We start from the raw sequence: 27,890 nt of genomic DNA on the forward strand, positions 1-27,890 counted from the left end.
CCTCATGGACCCTGCTGAGGGTGTAGAGCTGGTCCACTGTTCCACGGTCAGGACGAAAACCACACTGCACCTCCTGAATCCGAGATGCAACTATCCGATGGGTCCTCCTCCCCTGTACCCAAGAAGAAAACTTCTCCATGGCCTCACCGAAATTCTCCCAAGCCCGAGTTTTTGCCTCAGCAACCGCCGAGGCTGCATTCCACTTGGCCTGGCCGTACCCATCAGTTGCTTCCTTCCCACTTGCTCAAAAAGGCCCGATAGGACTCCTTCTTCAGCTTGACGGCTTCCCTCACCACTGGTGTCCACGAGCGGGTTCGGGGGTTGCCGCCACGACAGGCACCGACCACCTTATGGCCACAGCTCCGGTCAGCCGTCTCAACAATGGAGGCACAGAACATGGCCCATTCAGACTCAATGTCCCCCACCTCCCCCGGGACATGGTTGAAGCTCTGCCGGAGGTGGGAGTTAAAGCTCCTTCTTACAGGGGATTCCGCCAGCCGTTCCCAACAGACCCTCACAATACGTTTGGGCCTGCCAGGTCTGACCGGCGTCCTCCCCCACCAGCGGTGCCAACTCACCACCAGGTGGTGATCAGTTGACAGCTCCACCCCGCTCTTCACCCAAGTTTCCAGGACATACGGCCGCAAGTCCGACAATAGAACCACAAAGTCAATCATTGAACTGCGGCCTACGGTGTCCTGGTGCACATATGGACACCCCTATGCCTGAACATGGTGTTCGTTATGGACAGTTCATGATGAGCACAGAAGTCCAACAACAGAACACCACTTCGATTCAGATCGGGGGGGCCGTTCCTCCCAATCAGCCCCTTCCAGGTCTCACTGTCATTGCCCATGTGAGCATTGAAGTCCCCCAGCAGAACGAGGGAGTCTCCAGTACCTCCTCCAGGGACTCCGAAACGGGTGGATAGTCTGAACCGCTGTTTGGTGCATAAGTACAAACAACAGTCAGGACCCGTCCCCCCACCCTAAGGTGGAGGGAGGCTACCCTCTCGTCCACCGGGGTAAACCCCAATGTACAGGCGAACAGCCGGAGGGCAATAAGTGTGCCCACACCTACTCTGCGCCTCTCACAATGGGTAACTCCTGAGTGGAAGAGAGTCCAACCCCTCTCAAGGAGACAGGTTCCGGAGCCCAAGCCGAGCGTCGAGGTGATTCCAACTTTATCTAGTCCGAAATGCTCAGGCTCCTTCCCCAACAGAGAGGTGACATTCCACGTCCCAAGTGCCAGCTTCAGTAGCCGAGGATCAGACCGCCAAGGTCTCCGCCTTTGGTTGCCACCCAGCTTGCGTTGCCCCCGACCCCATTGGCCCCTCCCACGGGTGGTGAGCCCGTCGGAGGCGGGACCCATGTCAAATTTTCGGGCTGTGCCCGACCGAGCCTGATGGGCACAGACCCGGCCACCAGGCGCTCGCTACCGGGCCCCGCCCCTAGGCCTGGCTCCACGGGGAGGCCCCGGTGACCCGTGTCCGGGCAAAGGAAGAAGTCGTCCAAATTAGTTTTTTCGTCAAAGAGGGTCTTGTGAGCTGTTCTTTGTCTGGTCCCTCATCTAGGATCTGTTTGCCTTGGGTGACCCTACCAGGGGCTTAAAGCCCCGGGCAACTTGCTCCCAGACTCATCGGGGCACGCAAACCCCCCCACCGCGGTAAGGTGACAGCTCAAGGCCATTCAAAGTGTTTTACAGCTACATAAAATCACAAGAAGGCAAATAAAATCATTCCATAAAACATGAAATAATCATTAATTCATGAAATTAAAAGTGAAGAGTGCAGATAAAATACTTTCAGGTATCATATGCACAGCTAAATAGAACTGTTTTCAGACTGGATTTAAACATTGTCAGAGTTGAGGCCTGTCTCACATCTTCTGGAAGTCTGTTCCAGATTTTAGGAGCATAAAACTGAAACGCAGCCTCACCTTGTTTAGTCCTGACTCGGGCACCAGCAGGAGACCCCTCCCTGAGGTTCTCAGAGCCCGAGTTGGTTCATATGGCTCTAACATGTCAGAGATGTACTTTGGCGCTAGACCATGAAGAGACTTGTACACAAGCAGAGCTGTTTTAAAGTCTCTTCTCTGAGCGACAGGAAGCCAGTGCAGAGGCCTGAGCACTGGACTAGTATGGTCTTATTTCCTGGTTCTTGTCAGGACTCGAGCAGCAGCGTTCTGGATGTACTGCAGCTGTCTTACTGCGCGTTTAGAGCCCAGTGAGCAGGCCGTTACAGTAGTCTAACCTGCTGGAGACAAACGCATGGATTAATCTTTCTAAGTCTGGTTTAGACACTATTCTTTTGATTATGACAATGTCTTTTAGATGGTAAAACCATCTAACCCCGAAAATTACATTTGAATATCTTAGGATGGTTGTCAAGAAACTGTTTGACAGATGCCTCTTAAAATTCTGCTTCTGCTTCTTGTCTGCAGGTGTCCGTAGCAGTAGGTCTGACAGGATTTGCATGTGTTATGCTGGTGGTTTTCTTCCTTCTCATCAGCAAGTATGGACGACGATCAAAGTTCAACATGAAAGGTAAGAAAGTAATATATTTTTCAGTCTATTTGTTCAAATTTCGCAAGGTTGAACTGTAGCAAAAAGAGAGATGTGGTTAAAATATCCCAGAGATGGTTGCCGTGGTTGCAGCTCATAGAGCAATCAATAGTGATGAAAATAGGGTTGTTTTTCGTTTTTCTTTTGAGTCTTTCTCTCCTTTTCATGAGTACAACAGTGAGCCACTCCGGTCTGAGAGACTAAAGTACAGTCCATTCAAAGTTTTGAAGCTATTGAAGAGAAGAGGGGGGAGCAGGCTAGCCTGTTAGCCAGGCTAAATGCTAACAGGAGCATAGCTGTGATTCCTTCACTCTTCATAGCCAACGTATGCTCAGTGGACAACAAAGAGGACCTAATCCAGCTTTGATTCAACTCCCAGTGAGAAATTAGGAACTGTTGTGTGCTTTTGTTGATGGAATCCTGGCTGAAAGACACTTTGCCTGACATGGCTTTCCAGATTGACAGGCTAAAGGCTCATTTATACTCCGGTTATGTATGTACATAGGTACATCCGTTTCAAACGTTGTTGAACCTCACTGCCCACCTCCTCCCATGTGTGTTTTACTTTGGCATGATTGTTAGGAAATACATCCACCAGAGTTCAGAGTTCACCTCCAAGTTCTGATGTCAGTTACAGACAATAACAAACATGGCAACAGTGATGGAGATCATGATAATGCACCTTCTTGGGAAGACATAAAACAGAGCTCTCAAGTCTCACGCATTAAGCGTGACAGTCGCGCTTTTTGGTCTTTTTTTCACGCAGTCCCGCCACACATTGTATTTCTCAAGCTGAAAAAAATGATCATATAAATTTCTCTGGCGCGCCGCTATCGCTATGGAAACAGCAAGAAAAAAGCATGTTTCCCATGAGTCTGTATTATTAGTTATTAATAACAACAACACCAATAATAATGTTATTAATGAAAGACCCCCATTCATGCGACCCATCCAACTGGCCTGTCCAACGGGTGGGGGGGTGTTACTCTTGCCTGCATTCAAAACTTGAAAGCCCTGCATAAAAAGTATGGAGCTAAATCAGTCTCAATTTTCACAAACGCACAGGACAAGATTCACACATGTATTTCTGATCCACACAAATATAACCTGATTTACAAATGACTTCTGGTCTGTGGACTTCATTGCATTTGTGTGTGATTTTTGAGACTCCTCTGACTTGCGTCAACCTGCAAATGTATTTTTTTTCAACACGGAATGATCTGCAACCAATCAAATATCTTCCTTGTTTCAGCCAATCATAAGAACGCACCCAACGTGGGAGATGATTTACTCATAAATCGTCCTGCGCATTTGTGAATGTTGTCCTGCGCATTTGTGAAAATTGAGACTGATTTAGCACCATATAAAATAGGTCGCGCAGGGGAAGGCGGTGGTCTGTGCAGCCATTAAATTCATTGCAGCATGTGACGGAGTTCCTTCTTCTTGTTTGTTCCTTTCGCTGCTTGTACGTGAGCTATACTGTACAGCTATACAATACTGCCCCCACGATTTCTGGTGATACTGCTCTGTTTGCTGCATTTAGGTTTGCATCTGCAAGGTCTCAGAAAACGTAGCAAAATTGGCACAAAAAGAATGCAGGACACAGACTGCTCCTTCTTTATAAATGAGCCATAAGTCTATTCAGAGCTGACCACAACCATTTATTGGGTAAAACTCAGGGAGGCGGCATGTGTGTTCATGTAAACATAGGTTGTTGTACGAACAGTTCCCTTCTCAGAAGCCACTGATCTGAGGCTGTTGAGTACCCTAACTGTTTGATGTCGACCATACTACTTACCCCGTGAGCTCACAGCAGTGTTCATAGTGGCTGCTTATATCCCCCAAGCGTAAATGCTGATGTGGGGATAGCAGAGCTAAGCTGCTACATTGGCTTCCTCAAAAATAAAGTGTACACAAACACAAGGAACGCATATAAATCTATCCTGCACCTCCATCTTGGCCTCTGTGACCATATCTCAGACTTGTTGGTTCCAACCCTTACTGAAAACCATCAAGCAGGCAAAAAAAACCCAATCACTGTGTGGCCAGATGATGCTGCCTGTGATGCAGCACTGCTTTGAGTGCTTTGATTTTCAGAGAGGTACCCACTCATGAAGTGGATCTGGAAGGCTGTGCCAGATCAGGTCACTGGATACATCATTTAATTGAGCTACATGACCATTTGAATTTCCTTCACGGGGGATGAATAAAGTATTTTTCTATTTCTATTTCTATACATTAATTCAAGCTAAAAATAAAGTAAAAAAGAAAATGTGCATTGTTGCAGAGGTGCTATTATATTGCAGAAAACTCAAGAATGTTATCTAGCTTCTGCTTTCTGGCCATGCAGATAATCTTTATTGACAACAAAATGGTCAAGTTTTCATTTAATTTCTCAGTGGACCCCAGATAGACCTCAGAAAGGAGAAACTTAGAGAAATGTTCGATCCATGGCAAATAAAACATACAAGCTTGGAGGGCTTATGAGGACACACCATGGGACAAAAAGCTCCCTGTATTTAGCAACTTTTTCATTACTTATACGTCCAACAACCACACAATGATTTGAGTACATCTAGATAAAAGGACTCTGAGTTGTACCTGAAGTCTGAGGTGTACAGAGGGAAGAGAAATGGTGAGGGTACAGTTTCCTGTAGTACTCCTGCACTGCTTCTTAGACACACGACCCCTCAATTCAACAAACCGGGGTGTGTTTGTCGGGTAGTCAATATTCCAGGTGATTGTAGAGGCATCCATCTCTATTTCTCAAAAAATAGTGGAGGCTGAACTGTATTAAAAAGACAGTAGAAATTAAAAAAACATGATCCATACAATGCTCCCTGTTTTGTTCAGATGAGAGAGAGCTGAAGAAAATGTTATTGTATTGAAGGACTTGGGCTTGGTATTTTTGGGCAATTTATTTAGGCCTATTTACTTTGTAGTGTGTAGAAAGTAGCCCATCAGCGCCCCCTTTGGTTAGTAGTAGGTACTGCAGGTTAGACTTGCCCAGTCATGTTCCTTGTTAATTTCCTTCATTCTCAAGATAGCAGCTCAGTGGAAGGATGTTTGCAGAGACAATCTGTTTGATATCTTGTGTTTAGTTCGCCATCCACTGGTTTTTGTGTTCTGTGTGCGTCCAAGGAGAAAACCACACAGTAACAGTAAAACCCACGTATATGTAAAGATTCCCTTTGATGGTTAATAAATCTTCAAGAAATGGATCTTGTGCATTTTGACTGATGCACCACAGCGGTCACAATTCTCCCAACCAGTTTTGAATATAAATATTGGAATCCCTCATTACAAATTTGGTGCCGAAACCCGGGAAGAGTGATCACTGTGAACTTTGAAAATGTTTCCATATGAGAGGAGAGATATGACTACACCTGCTGATGATCGCCCCCGACGTCAGATACGTCCCCCAGCATGGATGGATGATTATGAAGTGCAGCTGCCACCCATTGATAGACCTCTGTTCGCTACAGCAGCTCCAAGCCAGTTTGATCTCCTAACCCAGCAACCATACTACAGTCAGGAGAGGCGTGGAGACATCTCTGCCCCACCTGTGCTCTCTAACCCGTGGACCCCATCGTATGATGCCCGACCAAAGTATCCCAGAGATTCAGTGTACTCGGGACCCCAGTATCATAGCACCCCTGATCCACGGTTTATCGGAGCACCACTAGACCCCTCACCTGCAATGCAAGAGTAGCTGCGCCAGGTTAAGGAAGAGAATCGCAGGCTTCAGGCCACTGTAATGGAGATACAAAGGCAGCTCAACGCAAGTAAACAGTCAGACATATCCCTGCCTCCTCCTCCCCCCTCTCTATTGTCAGACCCTGTCACACAGTTACCAGCACGCATACCGCCAGCGCTACCCAGGGATGCCTTGGATCGCAGCCTCTCACAGCCAGCTGCACAGGCCACTCCGGCGCCCACACCCCCTATGCGTGTAGCTGTCAAGGACGAAATTGAAGATGGAGAATGGCCTCCTCCTCCCCCACCTGTGGCCGAGGACGGCACGCCGTATCCATCAGCAACAGTTCCTCTGCCAGTGCCTCTAGTGGAAGAGCTGACAGCCTGTCTTAAGAGGATGGGGAGGGCCCCAGAGCACCCACCAAGGGTACCAACACCTGATTACTGTGAGCTATATTCTGAAGCGTCTGTGTTGCAAGGGCCCACTCACCGGCCACTGTCTACTCAAGCTGAACCTATGCATCTCAACACTCTACGCCAAGCCCCATTTAGTGACCCAAACCATGAGGATGCCTATGCCCACCGACAGAGAGAGAGTGTCTATAGGGGGCCTAAAGCTACCATCCCAAACTTCACTAAAGGGGACCCCCGTGAGTTTAATAGGATGAAAGACTCCCTTGAGAACCTCCTCCCTGCAGATGCTACAGAAAGGTTTAAATACCAAATACTTTTGGACCACCTTAAATTTGAAGATGCACTCCTCATAGCAGACTCGTATATGAACTCTCCCCAACCATATACGGATACCATGGCCTCACTCACAGTGCATTATGGGCAACCTCATCAGTTGGCGCTACGGCGCATTGCAGAGTTAATGGAGGCGCCCACCATCCGAAGCCAAGACGCGGCCGCCTTCAAGAGGTTTGCCCTCAGAGTGAGAGCCTTGGTTGGCATGCTCGACAAGCTTGGAGAAGAGGGTCATATAGAGCTGAAGTGTGGGTCGCACGTCACCAGGCTGATGTCTAAGCTCCCACAAGAGCGGTGTGCTGACTTCATGAAGTATGTGCATCCACTCAATGTCCGAGTACCCACATTGTTCGACTTCTCCAACTGGCTAGAGTTTGAGCTAAAGGTCCAAGAGTATGGGCAGTGTTTGTATAAAGATGTGAAAGAGACCACTGAGGGTAAGAAAGAGCGAAGACAGGATTTCAAGTCGGCTAAGCCCACCACAGTACTCCATGGTACCGAGAAGCCTTCAGAGAGTACAACGCCTACTGCTAGCCCCGCGAGTAAGGTCCCACCATCATGCCCATACTGCAGCAATGCCCAGCACTACTTGAACCAGTGTACTACTTTCAGTCAGCTCACAACTGAGCAGCGCAGTGCCTGGATCAAGAGCAACAGACGGTGCTGGCGTTGCGGTCGTTCCCACCAAGCCGCCCAATGCCGATTGAAAGCCAGGTGTAAGTCTTGTGGAGGGAGACATCTGGATGCCCTTCATGACCTCAACACAAAGCCAGCCAGAGAGGAGAAGTCCTTCGTAGTGAGTGCTCCAACCAATGAAGTGCTCTATCTAGACCGCAAGGCAGGCTCCAGCCAAGTGCTCTTAAAGGTGTTGAAGGTGGTGCTACACCATGGGGAGAAGGCTATGGAAACTTATGCAATACTAGATGATGGCTCAGAGCGAACAATGCTCCTTCAAGCTGCTGCTAAGGCCTTACATCTAAAAGGTGAGCCAGAGCAGATTGTTCTTAGAACAGTGCACCAATACCTGAAAGTGCTTCAGGGCATGTCTGTCTCATTCGCCATCTCACCTGCTGGTCAACCGCAGAAACACTTCCAGATCCAGAGAGCCTTTACTGCTGAACAACTGGGATTGGCAGAGCACTCCCAGCCTGTTAAGATGCTCCAGCGCAGGTATAGACACCTCCAAGGCCTGCCGCTCCAAACGCTGGATAGAGTTCAGCCAATGGTCCTCATTGGATCTGATAATCATCACCTGATTACCCCGACAGAGCCAGTCCGATTGGGGCCACCAGGAGGACCAGCGGCTGTGAAGACCCGACTGGGCTGGGCCGTCCAAGGGCCCACCAGTGTTATTCGGCAACAGCTCCAGCCCGAACTGTGTCTGAATATTGGCATACTTTCACCCTCAGAGCAGCTCCAACACCATGTGGAGAAGCTATGGCAGAACGACGTGGTGCCATACAAGAGTGAAAGGGTGGTGACGCGTTCAAAGCAGGACCAGGAGGCAGTACACACGCTTGACACAAAGACAGTGAGGGTGGAAGTTGATGGAGTCTTGCGCTACGCCACTCCACTGCTACGTGTAAAGGACATGCCCTGCCTCCGAACTCCCAAGGAAGCTGTCCTGGCCAATCTGCGGAGCACTGAAAGACGTCTGCTTAAAGACCCAGAGAAAGCAGCAGCCTATGGGGCGGAGATTTCGAAACTCAAACAGGCCGGCTATGTTGTCAAGATTAAAGATGAGGAGGTAAACGCATCAACCGAGTCCTGGTTTATCCCACACCACATGGTGACGCATAACGGGAAAAACAGGATTGTGTTTAACTGCTCCTTCACCTACAAAGGCCAGAACCTGAACGAGTTACTTCTCCCTGGTCCGACCCTTACCTCCAGCCTTCTTGGTGTCCTGCTGAGATTTCGGGAACATGCCATCGCCCTCAGCAGTGACATCAAGGGCATGTTCCACCAAGTTCGGTTGTTACCAGAGGACAGGCCTCTGCTCCGCTTCTTGTGGAGGGATCTGAAGAGAGACTTACCAGTAAGCATCTATGAATGGCAAGTCCTCCCCTTTGGGACCACATGCAGCCCCTGCTGTGCAACGTATGCACTGCAGAAGCATGTGGCAGACCACTGCCAGCCAGGGGACGATGTTCGTGTGGCCATTGAGCGGTGCTTCTACGTAGACAACCACTTGCAAAGCCTCCCCTCCACTGAAGAAGCCCGGCAGCTGGTTGACCAACTCAAGGCTCAGCTTGCCACAGGTGGCTTTGACCTGCGCCAATGGGCTAGTAATGCCCCGGAAGTCATCAGCCACCTGCCGAAGGAGTCAAGATCTGAGAGCAGTGAGCTATGGCTCATAGATTCCCATGAAGATCCTCAAGAGCTCACCCTTGGACTCCGTTGGCTATGTGCGTCAGACACTCTAGGCTACAAGTATCGACTTTCAGAAAGCCCCACTCCTACTATGAGGAATATCTACAGCACACTGGCAAGGCTCTACGATCCACTAGGCTTTCTTATACCCTTCACCACGCGAGCCAAGATCATTGTGCAGTACCTGTGGAAGAAGGAAAGAGAATGGGACGATCCCTCCTTGCCAGAGGATGCTCTCAAGGCGTGGCTGAGTTGGGAAGCCGAGCTGCAACACCTTCCAGAGATTGTCCTGCCTCGTTGCTATACAAGCCCCCCTCTGGACAACCCTGCTGCTCTGCGAAGCCTGCAAATCTTCTGCGACGCATCTGAGAAAGCCTATGGCTCAGTAGCGTACTTGCGTACAGAGATACCAGGCAAGAAGGTGGAATTGGCTTTCCTAACAGCGCGATCAAGAGTAGCCCCCAAGCGCCAGCAGACAATCCCCAGGTTGGAACTGTGTGCAGCCTTGACAGGCGCCCAGCTGGCCAAACTCTTACAGCAAGAGCTAACCCTGAGCCTTGTTGAGGTTACGCTCTGGACGGACTCAACCACCGTACTGTCTTGGATCCAGTCAGACTCCTGCAGATTCAAGGTGTTTGTGGGTGCCAGAGTCGCTGAAATCCAGGAGATGACCGAGGCCCAATCCTGGAGGTATGTGGACTCTGCAAACAATCCTGCAGATGACATAACCCGTGGGAAGAGCCTAAGAGACCTTGCAGGGAAAAGCAGCCGTTGGAGTCACGGCCCAGCATTCCTGAGTCAGTCCCCTGAGCACTGGCCAACAAAACCCACAGCGGAGTCCCTGGAGGGTGAAGAGTTGTGCAAGACCGCATTCTGTGGTTCCATAACCACTGCCCCACCCTCCTGCTTACCTGACGCGAGTCAGTTTAACAGCTTTAAAGAATTAGTGGAAGCAGTGGTGCAGGAGCGTCATGGGGCGGCAAGCAACCAGTCTACCCCAACAGCCAAGGACTATCAGAACGCCGAGAGGGACCTGCTGAGAGAAGTGCAGGTGGAATGCTTCCCAGAGGACCTCAAGCACCTGTCAGAAAGCAAACCCGTTCCTTCAACCAGCCGTCTGATCGCCCTAGCCCCTGAGTATGACGAACAGCTCAAGTTGATTCGGGTTGGAGGCAGACTGCGACGCAGCGACGTGCTCGAGGCTGAGAGCATTCACCCTATCGTCCTGGATCCAGCCCACCCAGTTACCAGGCTCATAATCCGGAGTGCCGACTGTGATCTTCGTCACCCCGGATCTGAGCGCCTCTATGCTGAATTACGTCGAACGTACTGGATCCTCCGTGGACGAGAGGCAGTGAAGCGGCATCAGCACTCATGTACTGAGTGCCAGAGATGGAGGGCAAAACCAGCTATACCCCAGATGGCAGACTTACCACCTGCACGTCTCCGATTGTTGAAGCCACCCTTCTTCTCCACCGGCATGGATTGCTTTGGCCCTCTTACTGTCAAGGTTGGACGACGACAGGAGAAGCGCTGGGGTATACTATTCAAGTGCCTCACTACCCGCGCCGTCCACATAGATCTCTTGATTAGTCTGGACCAGGATTCCTTTCTGATGGCACTCCGCCGGTTCATTTCCCGCAGAGGGAAACCTGCCGAGTTACTCTCAGACCAGGGCACAAATTTCAGAGGAGGGGCGAGGGAGCTCCATGACTCCTTCAAGGCTATGCACCCTGCCCTACAGTCCGAGCTGGCTAAGCACCAGGTGAAGTTCCTGTTTAATCCACCAAGTGCTCCCCATTTTGGTGGTGCCTGGGAGAGGGAAATCAGGTCCATCAAGGCGGCCCTGTATGCCACCATCCAGTCACAGACCGTAACAGAAGAGGTCCTTCGCACAGTTCTCATTGAAATTGAGGGCATACTTAATTCAAAGCCACTGGGTTACGTATCCAGTGACATCGCAGACCCAGATCCAGTGACACCCAACATGCTCTTGATGGGGCGGCACGACCCCTCTTTGCCTCAGGTTGTGTACACAGAATCTGAGTTGCTGAGCCGACGTCGTTGGAGACACACCCAGGTCTTGGCTGACCAGTTCTGGAGGAAGTTCATAAGACATCACCTGCCATTCCTCCAGACACGGTCGAAGTGGCAGAGGGACACCACCCCGCTACGGCTAGGCGCTGTCGCCATGATTGTGGACCCGCAACTACCCAGAGTCTCGTGGCCTGTAGGCTGCATCACGAAGGTCACCCCAAGTGCAGACGGGAAGATCAGGACAGCGGACATCAAGGTCAACGACCGGACCTACACTAGACCAGTCGCCCGTCTGGTCCCACTGCCGGGCCTTCCAGAGACTGCTTCCGACGGCAGTCCTTCTCCAGGATAGCAAATATGACTTTGCATATTTGGGGGCGGCTGTATTGAAGGACTTGGGCTTGGTATTTTTGGGCAATTTATTTAGGCCTATTTACTTTGTAGTGTGTAGAAAGTAGCCCATCAGCGCCCCCTTTGGTTAGTAGTAGGTACTGCAGGTTAGACTTGCCCAGTCATGTTCCTTGTTAATTTCCTTCATTCTCAAGATAGCAGCTCAGTGGAAGGATGTTTGCAGAGACAATCTGTTTGATATCTTGTGTTTAGTTCGCCATCCACTGGTTTTTGTGTTCTGTGTGCGTCCAAGGAGAAAACCACACAGTAACAGTAAAACCCACGTATATGTAAAGATTCCCTTTGATGGTTAATAAATCTTCAAGAAATGGATCTTGTGCATTTTGACTGATGCACCACAGCGGTCACAATTCTCCCAACCAGTTTTGAATATAAATATTGGAATCCCTCATTACAGTTATGATGCCCCATCACCAGATTTAACATATCTGGTGGTCTTTTTTCGAATTGATCTTTGAAGGATCAACTAGGCCGAGCATTTTGTTGTTGCTACTTTATTTCACCTTTGAGTTTGCATCCTTTTAGCTGCTACTGAAATGACTTGGGGGGTATTCCTAGAAAGTAGCTAAAGAAAGCCAGGCTATAGCCGGTAAGCGTCGCTTGAACTAGCGCCATCTCCCATTTAAGCCTCAAGTCGTTGCTCAAAGATATTTTAGCTGCATCTCAGTGAGGCTAATCCAAGCGAGGCTTACATAGCCTAGCTTAGTGCGAGTGCACGAGGAACGTAAGAAGCCCTGACGAGTGGATGGTGGAAAAAACGAGATCTGTGTGAAAATGAGAGCGAGACAAGAGCTGTTATTTTTTCGGCAGCTGAACAAATAATGCTGATGGAGCTGTATGAGGATTTTAAAAGTGTCATCACCAGAAATGGTAATACAGCTGCGATCAATAAAGCGAAGAAACGGCATGACTAGCAACTGCTGACAGACTAAATGCGTAAGTTATGAAAGTTTCATACCATTGACATTTATTTTACTGTCCTCATGTATTTATGCTCTCCTCTTTGTGTTATAATGTGTTTACATAAAGCATGCTGAATTGTCTCTGTATGAGATGTACAGCACACATATACTGGCCCTGCTCACTTTATTAATAACCCAATAATCGACACGCATCATCATACTTTGTGACTATATTATCGTGAGTGTGTGACCCACATATTAATTCTTCACTGTTACATCTCAGCAGGAGCAATCTTAACAGCCAAAAGCGTACCTGGCAGCAGGTGAAGGTAAAGTACAGGAACATATTTCAGAGTGGTAAGTAGCCTTTGAAGAAATGTGTTTGTCCAATAAAGAGAGCAGCAAACTAGATATGGAATACAAGAAACTGAAAATAAAAAAGATCAAGCTAGAGATTATGAAACTGGAGAGGGATGTTAGTATAAATTCAGATAAAGGTGAAGGTCATAGGTTGAACTGTATTTAATTCTGTTTTCTCTCCACAGCTTGAGAAACATGTAATAATAATTAAACAATTCAACACAACTTGAACTCAAACTTGTCATTATTGTACGGTTCATGCAACGTGTTAGAAATGTGTTTTTTACATTTATATTCACAGTGGGGTGCCATGACCTAAACGTGTGGAAAGTTATAAATCATCTGTTTAAAAGAGAAACAAATAAAATCATTTAAATGAATTTAAAAACAAGCAACAGTCAAGATAAGTTCAAAGATACCGTGCAGGTTTCATGCATAGACGAATGAGAACAGAAATGTTTTTAACCTGGATTTAAAAATGTCTACATTTGGTGAAAGTTTAATCTCCACTGGCAGTTTGTTCCACTTGTTTGCAGCATAACAGCTAAATGCTGCTTCTCCATGTTTAGTCTGGACTCTGGACTGGACCTGCTGACCTGAGTCCTTGGATCTCAGAGCTCTGCTGGCTTTATATTCTCTGAACATATCACAGATGTATTTTGGGCCTAAACCGTTCTGGGATTTGTAAACCATCAGCAGGCTTTTAAAATCTATTCTGTGACTGACTGGAAGCCAGTGTAAAGATTTTAAAGCTGCTATGATGTGTTCAGATCTCTTAGTCCGGGTTAAAACTCCAGCAGCAGCGTTCTGGATGAGCTGCAGATGTTTAATGCTCTTTTTGGGGGACTCAACGAAAAAAGACTTGAGTCTGAAAAGTTGTCCACAAGACAAAATGTATAAAATATGAAGTATATTATTAATTTAAGATGGCTCTGTCAGAAGTCAGCCATGGTGCCTGAGAAGTTTAAGCAATGAACCTGTATTTAATTTGGCCAAAGGTCATTTCTATCCGTGCCCTTGTTGTAGCATGTGCATGTGCATGTGCATGCCCTTGTTCCTGGATCAGGATATGGCGTGAGGAGGTACGGCCAGCATGCATAGCCTCTGTCCCCAAGCAGGACACCATTGAACTCTCCTGCAGAATAAGAGAAATGTTGGATGGATATACATGTGTTAAGACTTGGCAATTTGATGCAATATGTGCCTTATATGGCTATTTATAATAAAGTATGATGAGCACTTTAAATTCCTTAAGATGACCTCTACACCTGACCTCTCATTAGATTACCAAAATTATGCCTATCTTACTTCAAAAGTACACTCCTTCAGGTCAGTAAAATTCTTGCGCCTTGTGCAAACCTCTGTGCCAGTGAGGATGCTCGGAACATCCAAGAATCATGAACTGATCCCGGCCATTTAGCCTCAATGTTGGAAATGAAATGAGCTCCATCACAGATCATCTGTATGCACGGAGGATAGGAGTCAATGATGAGGTTTCACAGGGCATAAATGTAACATTGCTCAGCATCACTCAAAGGGGTTGATGTGGTATTTTTCAAAATGAGAAATCCAGTTCAGAGTCTATGGACAATTATCCCCAAGTGTACCTGTACATTTAGGATATGGAAAAATGTTTGGTTTACATAGTCAGCCTCCACGGGTCCAGCAGGGGCCTGAACAATGTGACAATGTTTAAATCCAGACTGAAAACAGTTCTATTTAGATGTGCATATGACACCTGAAAGTATTTTATCTGCACTCTTCACTTTAAATGAATGAATTAATGATTTTTTTGTTTTTTGGAATGATTTTATTGCCTTCTTGTGATTTTATGTAGCTGTAAAGCACGTTGAATTGCCTTGTGTATGAATTGTGCTCTACAAATAAAATTGCCTTGCCTTGGATGCGTACATGGGTACAGTGTAGTGCACCGATAACATTAGGGAAGCCTGAGGGAGATGATGAACTTAATGCAAATACTTCAGCCAGTAGGTTGTTTTACATTATCGGCTACTGTAAATGTGGAGCAGCAGCCTGAAAGGACAGAGGTCATATTTTTAATATGGTATGATGTTTTAATTCCTGCGTTTTATCTAATATCTTGTTTGTACAGTGTCCTTGACTGTTTTGAAAGGAGCTTTCAATAATTTGTATTATTAACAAACCTGTCCCCCATTTTTCTGAGTCTGGTCCTACGTGGGTGTAGATCGGATGTTTGTTAGGTATTGATTAGTTTTAATGAATACCATGTTCTCTCTCATTTAATTTCATGTTCAATACGTGTGTATAGTTGCGTTTCTTTAGTTGAACTGGCACCGACTGATTGATTTTTTGAGACAGTGAAAGTGGTGATATGATAACCAGAGTTTTTGCTTCGTTTTTTAGACAAGACATGAGTTGCGGCACCGCAGAATTCTTGGTGAACATTTCTTTCTGGAGTCCGTTTCAGCCGGTCGGACATTTTTTGAGTTGCAGCTAAGCTAAGCTTCAACTTTAGCCTGCCCGAGACCAGGCTAGTTCAGCAGCATAAATTACCATGGTTACTCAGCGGGAGTTCAAATAAGCCACGTTTATGGAACGGAACTCTCGCTAAATTTAGCCAGAAGTAGCGAAATAAGCCAGGCTTTCCGCTAAGCCAGCTTCTAGGAATACCCCCTTGGTGTTAATCTAGTGTTTATGTTGATATTCAGCCTGATATCACTGGGCCACTGCAAGTTTATATGCTTTCATTGGTGTTTGTAATGCCAAATGGCAGCTGGTAAGTCAAGAGGCAAGAAGAAAACAGTCTGCAGACTGAATAATAATCTTTATACTATCATGTTTCAGCAACGTATCATTAAAGAAAAGCAAACAAGCTAGGATGAATTGAACTATAAGATATCTGGATCCACACAGGTTTTGTTAATAAATGCAATGACAGAAGGACATAAGAGCCCACAGCTTTATTATTATGAGCCCAATAGATGTCAGAAAGCTCAAGTATGGGCAGAAATATAAGGCATTAGTGAGATTTAGTAAGATTATTGTATTTGGCTCTGCTTGGTGTGCTACTGTCACAGTCCATGGTATAGAGGTATGACGACAGATGGAGGACCCAAACAAGAACTAAGCTGCGGGAGGCAGGTAGATGTCAGCGCAAACACTTTGTTAACAGAAGGTGCTGCAAAGAACACAAGAATGACAACCACTGAGGAGCTACAAGACAGGGTTGAAAAGTATCTGGCATTGATCAAAGGAAACCAAGGAGTATTTATACTATGGTGCTGATGAATAACAAAAGGAAGGTGGTTAAAATTTGCTAAACAAATTCAGGTGTAAAAACAACAACAACAAGAAGTAAGCTAAAGAGAAAACACAAGGGGCATGCTTCACAAATAAAACAGGAAGCAAAACAAACTAAAATTTGATTTAAATAAAGCCCCAGAATAAAATACAAACTCAAACACAAAACCCAGAGAATGACAGCTATGGAGGAAAAAGACCCACTTCCTATTCTGCATGTGTGAGAGCAAAAAACACACCCTAAGTGGAGTCTGCATGTGCAGATTCACAGAATGGATTAGAGCCATTGAGTGTGTGCAGCAGTTAAGATACCGTGCATAAAACGAAACAGACAGGGGGAAAAGAGCAACAAAACAGAAGTAGAGTCTCTTGCTGAAATGCTATGAGTGCACACAGATAATGTGAGTATTTGACCTCTTTACTGTACATTAACAGAAAGCTAATAATGTGTTGACTTCTTGTTTTGCTCTTTGTATTGTCTAGTATGTTAAATATTTAAAAAGATCAAACCAAAAAAGAAAAAAATTCTAATCTAAAGACAAATTCTACCTCTCTTTAATCTTCCATCCCACCTATCCTTTTCATACTCCTTCTCATAGTCATCTACAATAGGATCTGTAAGAAACAAATTCCTTTGAGCAACAGTTATTTATCTAAGACTCTGTCAGTGAACATGTATTCATGCCTATGCATTTGTCTTTCCAGGTCCAGTGGCAGTGATAAGTGGTGAGGAAAACTCTGCCAGCCCCCTTCATCATGTAAACCACGGGATCATCAGCCCCTGCATGCTAGATGTTGGGCCGGATGCTGTGGTGATTGGAATGACCAGGATCCCCATTATAGAAAACCCACAGTACTTTAGACATGGACACAACTGCAACAAACCAGTCACCTGTGAGTAATGGCATTATTGTTAGTTATTTAAGTATTAGTTATTTTTCTGTATCTTCTTGGACACAGTAAGCAAAAAAAAAAAAAGGAAATAATGAAAAGATGGAAACCTATATAGGTGTGTTCATGAGTTATTTGGTGCATTTCGACAGTTCAAAATTTAAAAGCAAGTCAAACATTCTAATAATCACTGTTTGCCTTTGATTTGTGTTATAGCACCATTTGTACTAAGGTCTCATAACAGAAAATTACTTGTGTAATTATGGTATTCTTCAAACCTACTTTTGAAATATCTTTACAACAGGAGGCAAAGACCCCAAAGGTGCTGCTATGGGCTAGCAATCCATGGTAGAGAATTTGTCGATATTAGATAGGTTAGGAGGAAATGCAAGCGATAGGCTAGAGAAGATGGGAGATATAATTTAATCCTATGGTGAAGAAAGATTTGGAGTGCAAGATAGAAAGAGGGTTGAAAGAGTACATTTAGTTAAGTCTAGATGGCAAAAAGAGATGGAGAAATTGGTTGAGGAAAGAAGAAGTGAAATTCTTTATGAATTAATTTTTTGCAGGAAGAACTGAGAAGCAGGCTAGCAATACTCAGAAGGGCTGAATATCTTAGGAAAAAGAGAAAGAAGAAAGAATATGTAAGGACGGCATTTTACAGGGACCCGTTCAAGTTTGTTAAAGGATTGTTTAACCAGGAAAAGGGAGGGCAGCTTAAGGCAACAAAGTCAGAGGTGGAAGACTATCTAAGAAATACATATTCAGATCTTGAGCAGCGTAGAGTAGCAGGCCTTCCACCTGACATGCCACCATTAGGAGAGATAGCTCATAAGATGGATGTTAGACCACCTAGGGCAGGAGGCATTCTTATCCCAAATAAGAAAGAGTCCTCGGACCTGAGTCAGTTCTGAATGATTGCTTTCCTAAATGTAGAGGGGAAGATTTTCTTTAGTTTAGTTGCACAGAGATTAACTAGTTATTTCGAAAGGAATAGCTTAATAGATACTACTGTGCAGAAGGCAGGAATACCAGGTTTCGCAGGGTGTTTAGAGCACACTAGCATGATTTGGCATTAGATTCAGACAGCCAAGATTGAGAAAAAAAACTTGCCTGTTATATTTCTGGATCTAGCAAATGCATTTGGTTCAGTGCCACATAGCCTTATTGGAAAGCGTTTGATTATTTTAGATTGCCTTTAGTAGTTGTTAACTAAGGCATTATGGTAGGGTGTACGATTTCTCTATTAGCATTTACAATGGCGATGGAGATAATTATCAGAGCTTTCAAGTGGGTTGTAGGTGGAGAGAGACGTCAGGATGGCATGCGTCTTACACCAATTAGGGCATACATGGATGATATGACGTTGGTGACTACAACAGTGCCATGTATATAGAGAATACTTGAGAGACTTAATAAAAATTTAAAGTGGGCTGGTATGAAAATCAAACCTACTAAGTCTAGAAGTATCTCAATAAGTAGAGGGAAATTAAGTGATAGAAAGTTTGTAATAGGTGAAGAAAACATTCCAATAATTAGGGAAAAGGCAGTAAAGTGTTTAGGTAGGTGGTACCAGGCAGACATGAATGATGGAGAGCGGGCACTGCAGTTTGGGAAAGATGTTGCTGAGGGACTGGATAGAATAGATAAATCAGAGCTTCCAGGAAAGTTGAAGCTGTGGTGTCTGCAGTTTGGATGGTTTCCTAGATTGATATGGCCACTGTCTGTGTGTGGGATTCCATTATCTGTTGTAGAGAAAATGGAAAGATTAGTTAGCTTTTATATTAGGAAGTGGCTAGGTGTTCCTAGATACTTAAGTACTGTGGCACTGTATGGGAAAGGCATACTCCAGCTCCCAGTATCTAGTCTAGTAGAGGAGTTTAAATGTACTAAAGTTAGGACAGAGCTCCTGTTAGCTGGGAGTAAAGATGTGGTAGTTAGTAAGGTGGTTCCAAACCCAACCAAGGGGAGGAAGTGGAAACCAAGAATGGCAGCTCAGGAGGTAGAAGCAATGCTTAGACATGCAGAGATTGTGGGTAATGTGCAAATAGGCCGGGGAGGCTTGGGGCTTGGCCCAGGCAAACCGGTGTGGAGTAGTGCAGGTCCCAAGGAGAAGAGAAAGCTAGTTGTTGAGCAGATTCGTAGACAGGAGGAAATGTTAAGGGGTGCAAAGGCAGTGGCTCAGGCTAAGCAGGGACGGTGGTTGAATTGGGAAAGTGTGTAGAAGAAAAATCTTAGTTGGAAAGAGCTGTGGAGTATGGACGAAAGATTTTGATAGATTTTTGATAGGGGCAACATATGATGTATTGCCAACTCCCCAGAACCTAAAACTCTGGGTAAATGGAGACCAGCTATGTTCGTTATGTTCAGGTACTGCAACTCTAAGGCATATTTTCTCAGGTTGTAAGGTTAGTCTGTCACAAGGCCGGTATACATGGTGACATGACCAAGTATTAAGAAGCTTAGCTCCAGGTATTGAAGCTAAAAACCAAGGCAGGTAAATTGAGGAGGGTCTAAGGCAAAGAGAGTGGCAATTCAGTTTGTTCAAGAGGGGGAGAAAATTAATAATACAATAAGGAGGCACGGCAGCTAAGAAGAGGCTTGTGATTGGGAGATGTAGGTAGATTTAGGAGGAAAGCTTGTTATTCCCCAGGAAATATTTTCTACAAATCTAAGGCCTGATATAGTCTTGTGGTCTAGGAGTAGAATGAGAGTCTATTTCATAGAGCTGACTGTTCCATGGGAGGAATTAGTAGCAGAAGCATATGAAAGGAAAAAGCTTAGATATGTAGAGTTGGGGGCAGAAGCAGAGCAGCGAGGATGGAAAGTTAGAATCTGTCCAGTGGAAGTAGGATGTAGAGGATTTGTTGCAAAGTCTGTTGTCTCATTGTAGAGGGAGCTGGGTGTAAGTGGACAGAGTGTGAGGAAAATAGTGAAGGAACTATCATATGAGGCAGTAAAGTCCAGTCAGTGGATTTGGATTAGAAGAAGCAATAGCAGCTGGGGGGCCGGCAGGGGCAGCACTTAGGGTAAACAGACTCTTGGGAGAAGCAAGGATGAAATCCAGGATGTATTTAACTGGAGGGTGTGGCCCGTGTGAGCTTTTTGAAACCAGGCGGCCATTTCAGGTGATTTGGCCTGTATGGCCTTGTATTTGCTGGCATTTGTAATGACTATAGGACTGTTTAGGAGAGTTTGTCGGCTGAATCTGCTAGTGTGTCTTGTACTGCCTCAATTCCTACTTATTTTCACCTCTTCTATATCTTTCCCCTACCGGAACCAGGGTTTGAATCCCCACCCCGCTATGACTGGTGTGCAGTTGGTGAGAGGCTTGGTTAGCTGATAATAATGCTGCTTGTGGAAGAAAAGATGGTTGTTGTGGTGTGAGGAGCAGTGATGGCTGGCATTAGGGGAGTGACTCTGGGGCGCCAGTGATCACTGTCGAGCCTCCTGGAGGCGTCGTGTGCCCAACTAGACGAAACACTCAGGGGGGTTACATGGCACTGTAAAGAATCGGATTAATGGCTACATTACAATAAGACAGAGTTATTAAGTTCATGTATACACCTTAGTTTGACTAAAAATTGGACTGGATCGGGATACTCGCAATCGGATTAAGACCCTGCGATAACTCGGTTGAAAGTCACACTAAACCTGCTTGTAGACGGTGAAGCACGTGGTGAATTCTTTCCTCATGGTCAATGTTTATTATACACTGTCCCTGTTCAAATAAATTGGACTTTGCGTTCTACGCATGCTCGAGATTTTTTCCCGGGGTCATGACCCGGAAGTCAAATGAGACGATATTACTGTTGTTGTCGCTGCCGTCGGAAAGAAACAAACAGCGCGATGGAGAATGTGCTGTTGTGCAATAACCATGCCTCTCACAAACTAAATGTAGAGGGACGTAGCTTCATCTTGCTTTTCATTCGCCATCTTTCTCGAATGCCTGAGTTTGTTATTGTTGTTGGTGGTGGTGAAGAATTTCATTGATTATAATTCCATTTATTCACCGCCATATATACTTGGATAATTGCCCTTGCTCAAATAAGGAGCATAATCCAACTATAGCTATAATCGAATTAATCTCGTTTGGTACTGAGCCAGTATTAAAAGGTTAATTGTTGAATTTACGGAATTATTCACTGAGTCTGGTCCATTTTTTTTGTAGCACAAGTTTCTTGCGTTTACTTTCAATACAACTAAGGGGAAATATGTACCACCTTTAAGCTGCCCTGTGTGGCCTGTTGCTTCCCCAAAACATTTTCAGTGAGAAACTAAGAAGGAAGAAAGGCAATGCACAAGTCAGTGCATCAGGGCTCCTAACAGAGAAAGAAAACAAATTCAACATAAGTCAAATGAAATGCAATCACATTAAGACAATTAAGACAATGCAGTCCAATTCAGTTTCATGTACTGCCAATTCAGACAAATTGGCTTGTAAAGGAAGCCAAAAGATTGCATCACATTTTCAAATTCTATTCAATCCTGCATCCTGAGCCACTTAAGTGACAGTGATTTTATTTTCCACAGAACATTGACTTGTCCCGTATTTGGAGTCTCATTCTGGGCAGTATCATGGCTTTGACAAGCTCATTCAGCTACTTTTGGATGTAAACAACCTTCCCTGTGGCACGGTTCCTAATCAAAACAGATGCTAACAAATCCCAGAATTAACAGCAGAAATCACTAGGACTGCACAACATCCAAACCAGCTTGCAAAAATCTTTCAAAAATCAGTGTTTTCCATAAAAAGCACACTGGACACAGTTGCTAAAATACAAAAAATTGAATCGACTGGACTTCTGTCTCTGTCTTTCTCAGATGTTCAGCATATTAAACGGCAAGATATTATTTTGAAGAGGGAACTCGGGGAAGGAGCCTTTGGCAAGGTCTTCTTAGCCGAATGTTACAACCTAAGTTCAGCAAAGGACAAGATGCTGGTGGCTGTGAAGGTAAGAGTCACACATTTATGTGCCGCCTCAGTTTGGCCTGTTGGTAATTTGTGTACTTTAGTGCTCTCTGCACTAAAAGAAAAAAAAGACAATACATTTACACTTTTTTTTACAAAATGGATCACATTTTTGTGAGGAAATGATAATCATTACAATCAACATCATTAGTATACGCAGCTCTAAAAAGTATGTCAATGTAATTATAAATATACTTCATACAAAATGTTTTTTGAGCTTTGGTTTGTTGTCTTTTGGATTTACGTTTGGATCAGATGTTGTGGTTTTGTTTTGTCATTTGGTTTCTGGTGTTCTTTGTTTTTGTTCAACTCTAATTTGTATCTGCCCTGGCTTTTGTTTTGTAGAGCCTTATATCTTGTGTATTATGTCCAGTTTCTTGTCGCTGTTTTCTTGTCTATTCAGTTATTTTTTCCCTCTGTTTCTGGCTATTATCCTTTGATGCTTTCAGTTGCCTTTGTCTTGTTTTGCAATCACCATGCTACCACCTGTACTCCACCTGCATCCAATCACCTAATTACCCATCCCAGTATATATGTTCTTTGTCTTTTTTTCAGTCTGTCCCAGATATTCTGTCAGTCAATCAGTTGTTTATCTTTTGGAATTCCTGCTTCTGCAGCGCTTTGTTTTTGCTTAAGTAAAGCTTTTGTTCAGACACCAGCTCATGTTCTGCTTGAGGGATCATCCAGTGGGCACTTAGTTAAAAAAACTGCATCTCTGATGGTATGGGGGTGCGTTTGTGTAAATAGAACTGGAAAGTTGTACATCTGTAAGGGGTCCATCAGTGCTGAAAGGCACATACAGGTTTTAGAGCAATGCTCTCATTCAGATGAAGATCTTTTCAGAAAAAAGAGAATGAAGCAGCACAGTTGACAGCATGTACTGTTGCTTACCTACTAATAAGCATAGGTTCACATGCTTTATTTCAACATGGTCTCACAGTAAGTTGCACAAAGGTTGGAGAACGATGTTCATGCCTTCCCATGTTCACTGTAGACAAATCATTGTTTGAAACCAAAATGGAGAGCAGAAACTTTTTTAAAACCTTTTTGTGGAGTTGTGTCTTCTCGATGTTTTACCTGTAGAAGGCGTAACACTCAATTCAAGCTTCTCAGAAAGTGGACACCAGAAGAGCAGATTTTCCAGCTAAAATGAATGAAACCCCTGAAACGGAAACTTCATGGCAGATTAAGCAAAAGGTTGATTTTTGGATTTTCATACTGGAACATTTTTATATTAGAGAGTTAGGTGGACTGGATCGAAGTAACATTGTTTGTGTTGCCACGTGGTGTCGCAACCCAGACCATTTTGGAATGGACTGTATTGCTATATGGATGTTCTGCAGTTGAGGAAGTGTACTGACAAAGTGTCTGACGCAGAAGGGACGCAGTGTAAAAAAAACAGTATCGTGTTTTCTTGAACAGCTTTAAATTGGTTCAATTTGAGTTGTTTTAGATGCCAAAAAATTGCTCCTCTGGTGGTCCCATTCTGAGTATGTTTTAGCTTTAGCTCATCCTGTAGGAAACCATCAGATATTCCAAATAAGAGCACTCTCACTGCTGACTACTGTAGGTAAAACACTTACGACTCATAAGTACTACACAACTCCACCTAAACACAAATGAATAAAAATCCTTTTAAAAAAAACTACCTAAAAGGTCTACATGGAGACAGTGATATCAACCAAACAGAGGCCAGAACACAAAAACACTATAATCTACCTAGGCTACTTTTCAGACTGCATGTAAAATATACAACCCTTTCTCCAAAATAATGGGAGTGTTGTGGAGAATATAAAAATACTATTTAACCTTACTTTTAATTGATGGAAGTAGAATATTAAAGAAAAGGTTTAATTTCAATGTGCGATACAAACACTGCAGTATTTGTGGGACAAAAAGTTGAGCTAATACTTTAGTGAAGTGAGAAATGTATTGAGCTTAAAAAAGAAAGCAGAACATTATTTATTAGCCCAGTGCATAATTAGCCCTCTCACCCTCTCTAGACTCTAAAGGACCCAACACTTGCAGCCAGGAAGGACTTCCAGCGTGAGGCGGAGCTGCTGACCAACCTCCAGCACGAGCACATAGTTAAGTTCTATGGAGTATGTGCGGATGGAGAACCTCTCAGCATGGTGTTTGAATACATGAAGCATGGAGATCTTAATAAGTTTCTCAGGTGAGTTCACCTGTTTCGAACACCACTATCTACTACAACCTCAATAATAAACAAAGAAGAATTATCTAAGTTTTGATATTATGAACATAAACTGAGAATAAGAATGTATTTCAAAGTTATCATGTTGGTTTGACGTTGGTTTTCCCTGCTGGGACTTCTATTACGGTGGACCATGTCGCATTCAGAGGAGCCTCTGCGGAGTCTGCTCCACTCTTTCTTCTTTCCTCTTTTTCACAGTTTAATTTGTGACACTACTCCGGTTTTAGCATGTTAAAAAGCCCTCCAAAGCTAATCAAGTAAATATCACTTCTCTGTCACTGACCTGGCACTAAACAAAGGAAAACCTAGAGTATTTATACTGTTCGTGACCAACACCAGATGCAAAGCAAGTGTGTAGCAACCAGTAAATCAAGTCCAGGTGAGAAGGACAGAGAGTAAAACTGAACAAAAGCACAAGTGAGAATTCTCTTACTATATAAAACAAGAAAGATTAACTGGAAATAGGGAAGATGAATAATAAGGTAAATACACAGAAGCTATACAAAAAAACATTACTGCAAGATAATAAAAACAGACCTACTGAAAAAAACAACGGATTAACAAAAGCAAAAGATCTGAATGAAACCTAAATTAAAAATAAATGAAGAACACAACAAAATCTATGATGATCCTGAAGACTTGGTTAACATGAAAGCAAAGAGCACTAAAATGAGCCACTGAGCACACACACAGACATTCTGTATGTGACACACACAAAACTGAACACTTTATTCAACAAATCTATATTCTCTATTTTCATGCTCACCGCACAAAATAATTCCCAGTGATGAATCAGAGGCTTTAATAAATATATTTTGACCTATATTTCATACATTCATCCTACTTTAAGACTTACAATGGAAGATCCTATAAAACCAACATGATAAATGTCGCATTGAATTTTATTCTAAAGAAATGAGCAAGAAATAACTGTCGATAACCCCAATTTCTATGTATGTTTATTTGAATATGGCCCTAAAAATACATAATAACATTCTTAAACACTAAAAGTAACAAAACTTTGGAATAGTTTGGCAACTAAATTCATTTGCTTATATTCCTATCCTTGTTTCTCGGTAGATAACTATGTTAAGTTCATGCTTGCACGGTAAGGATATTGAAGATTTCCCTATAAATATTATGTTCTCCAAAACATAAACTGCTTTTTGTCTGGATAAGCTTTTGAATTGCATGGCCTGCCATACATTCAGGCTGTCTGACTTCATCTTCCTGAATATTTAGAAAACCAAATAAGGGACAGAATCAAGTCAATTTATACATAATTTGACATAACAAATGTTGCTCAACTTGACATATTCGTTTGAGGTGTTTGCTGTCACAGAGGAAGTCCTGAAGTTAGTGCCAATGATGGATACCACCACTAAATATTTTGCCCATGCCCTAGCTTGGCTAAAGAAGGTGCATCATCCAGGATCAGAGAAAGGCGATATTGCCAAATTCAAAAGAAAAAGTGAGGCCACAAATGGAGGGCCGAATATGTGGATTTATATTGTATCTTCACCAGGAAGTATTGTGCTGCAAGTCAAGGTCAAGGTCACATTTATGTATAGAGCACCTTATAACAACCTAGGTTGACAAAAGTGCTTTACATAAATGAACAACAATAAAATCCAAAAGATAAATTCAACAAAGAAAATTTCAGCAAAAAAACTTGAGGGGCCAAACCATTCAAAATTTTAAAAACAAACATCAGGATCTTAAAATCAATTCTGAAGCCGACAGGAAGCCAGTGCAGAGAGGCCAGAACTGGGGTTATATGTTCCCGTCTCTTTGTACCTGTTAAAAGCCGAGCACCAGCATTTTGCACAAGCTGAGAGCGCTGGTCTAAACCTACATACGAGTTGCAATAAGCCAGTCTGGAAAAAATAAAAGCATGAATCACCTTCTCCAGGTCACGAGGAGAGAGTAAGGTTTTACCCTGGCCAGAAGTCCAAGTCTTGATGTCTGTTATACAGGCAAGTAGAGTTTGTACAGAGTTTTTACAGTTCATTTGTAAGGGGAGATAAATCTGAACATCATCAGCGTAGCAATGAAAAGACACATTATGTTTGCGGATAGTGGAGTCATTAAGGTCAGATAACATAATGAGAGTTGATGTTGAAAACTGTTTGCTCCATTCGAGTAAGAGGAATGAGTCATCGTCAGTTTGACAGCCTGCTTAATGGTAAGTACACCACTCATGATCTACCGTACCACACTGCTGTTGGGTGATGTTAAGAAGCTGTGCTTGTACATTTCTTTGACTTATGAGAAAGGAAACTGGACACTTTGTGAGGTAAAAGAGAGAAGGTTTGAGGATAAAGAGTGACTACAGAATATTGCATTTATAGTAAATATACAGCATTATAACAAAGCAGAACACACTAATGTTGTCACACAGCATACGCACTTTACAACAGAAGCTAACTTTGTGGGAGTCTCATCTGTCAAATGGGGATTCTGCTCATGTTCCCAGTTTGTAGGGTGGATGTGCAACGGGGCTGGAAGATGACATGATTCGCTACAGAGACAAAATGATAGCATTACTTTGGAAGTTTCAACAACACTTTTGTGTCTTGAATAAACTCAAGACAGAAATCACTGTTTTTCACTCCCCATTCCCTGTCAGGTATCTTATCTGCCCGTCAAGATCCAGCTGGAGATTATTGATTCTGATTTGAAGAACAGATTTGCATCTGTGAGCTTGGACACATTTTACCAGTCTCTTTAAAGCTGGGCATACACTGTGCGATTTTTGGCCCGATGTCGACAAGATTTTCACTCGTGCGACTATTTTGGAGATGGGGCCGAGTTTTGGCTCAATCGTGCGTCTCGCATCGTGTAGTATACATGGGGTAACGACAGACGATTAAGCCCTCCCGACCACCTCCCGATCGATCGGATGAAAATCAAACTTGTTTGAAATCCTGGTCGCCCCTCGTGAGGCTCTCGCACAGTTGAAGCAGTTGCACGAGCCGATTTACCTCATCCTGTCACACTACGCATGCGCAAACATAGATACGGAAGAGAAAATTGACAACAGGAGAAGAAGAAGAAGACAACAGAACAGCATGGCAGCGACCGGCGACCGAGTCCGACGTGTCGTGCAGTGTGAGGAGCCAGATCGCATCAGACCATCGGGTCGTACAGTGTGAGAACAGGAATCGTGAGCTGTGACGTTTTGACCCTTGCGATTCACTCGTACAGTATGAGCAGCAGCTGAATACTGCGATTGAAAAAATCGCACAGTGTATGCCCAGCTTTACTAGGATACACAAAACTCCCAGCCCTGGCAGCAAATGTTTTGTGCATGTGTGGAACAACTTACCTTCATGAACAATTTTTTTTTTTCCATGTTGAAGATTAACAAATTAAGACTGTGTTCCAGACTCGCAAACAAGCATTTAGATTACATTCAGAAATTGACTGCAGCTCAAAATTT

The 27,890-nt window shown here is 44.1% G+C and overlaps 1 protein-coding gene across 3 annotated transcripts in view; it reads left to right on the forward strand.

Moving 5' to 3' along the window:
• LOC142383629 (NT-3 growth factor receptor-like) overlaps positions 1 to 27,890 on the forward strand; it is a 98,849-nt gene that overhangs the window by 50,746 nt on the left and 20,213 nt on the right. For all 3 annotated transcript variants that reach the window (XM_075469245.1, XM_075469243.1, XM_075469244.1), the window contains 4 exons: positions 2,442 to 2,544; positions 17,076 to 17,264; positions 22,086 to 22,216; positions 24,237 to 24,409. In XM_075469245.1, coding sequence (XP_075325360.1) covers positions 2,442 to 2,544; positions 17,076 to 17,264; positions 22,086 to 22,216; positions 24,237 to 24,409 — 596 coding nt within the window. The remainder of the gene's footprint in view (positions 1 to 2,441; positions 2,545 to 17,075; positions 17,265 to 22,085; positions 22,217 to 24,236; positions 24,410 to 27,890) is intronic.

This window comes from Odontesthes bonariensis, chromosome 7 (assembly GCF_027942865.1).
Source record: "Odontesthes bonariensis isolate fOdoBon6 chromosome 7, fOdoBon6.hap1, whole genome shotgun sequence".
NCBI classification, from domain to species: Eukaryota; Metazoa; Chordata; class Actinopteri; order Atheriniformes; family Atherinopsidae; genus Odontesthes; species Odontesthes bonariensis.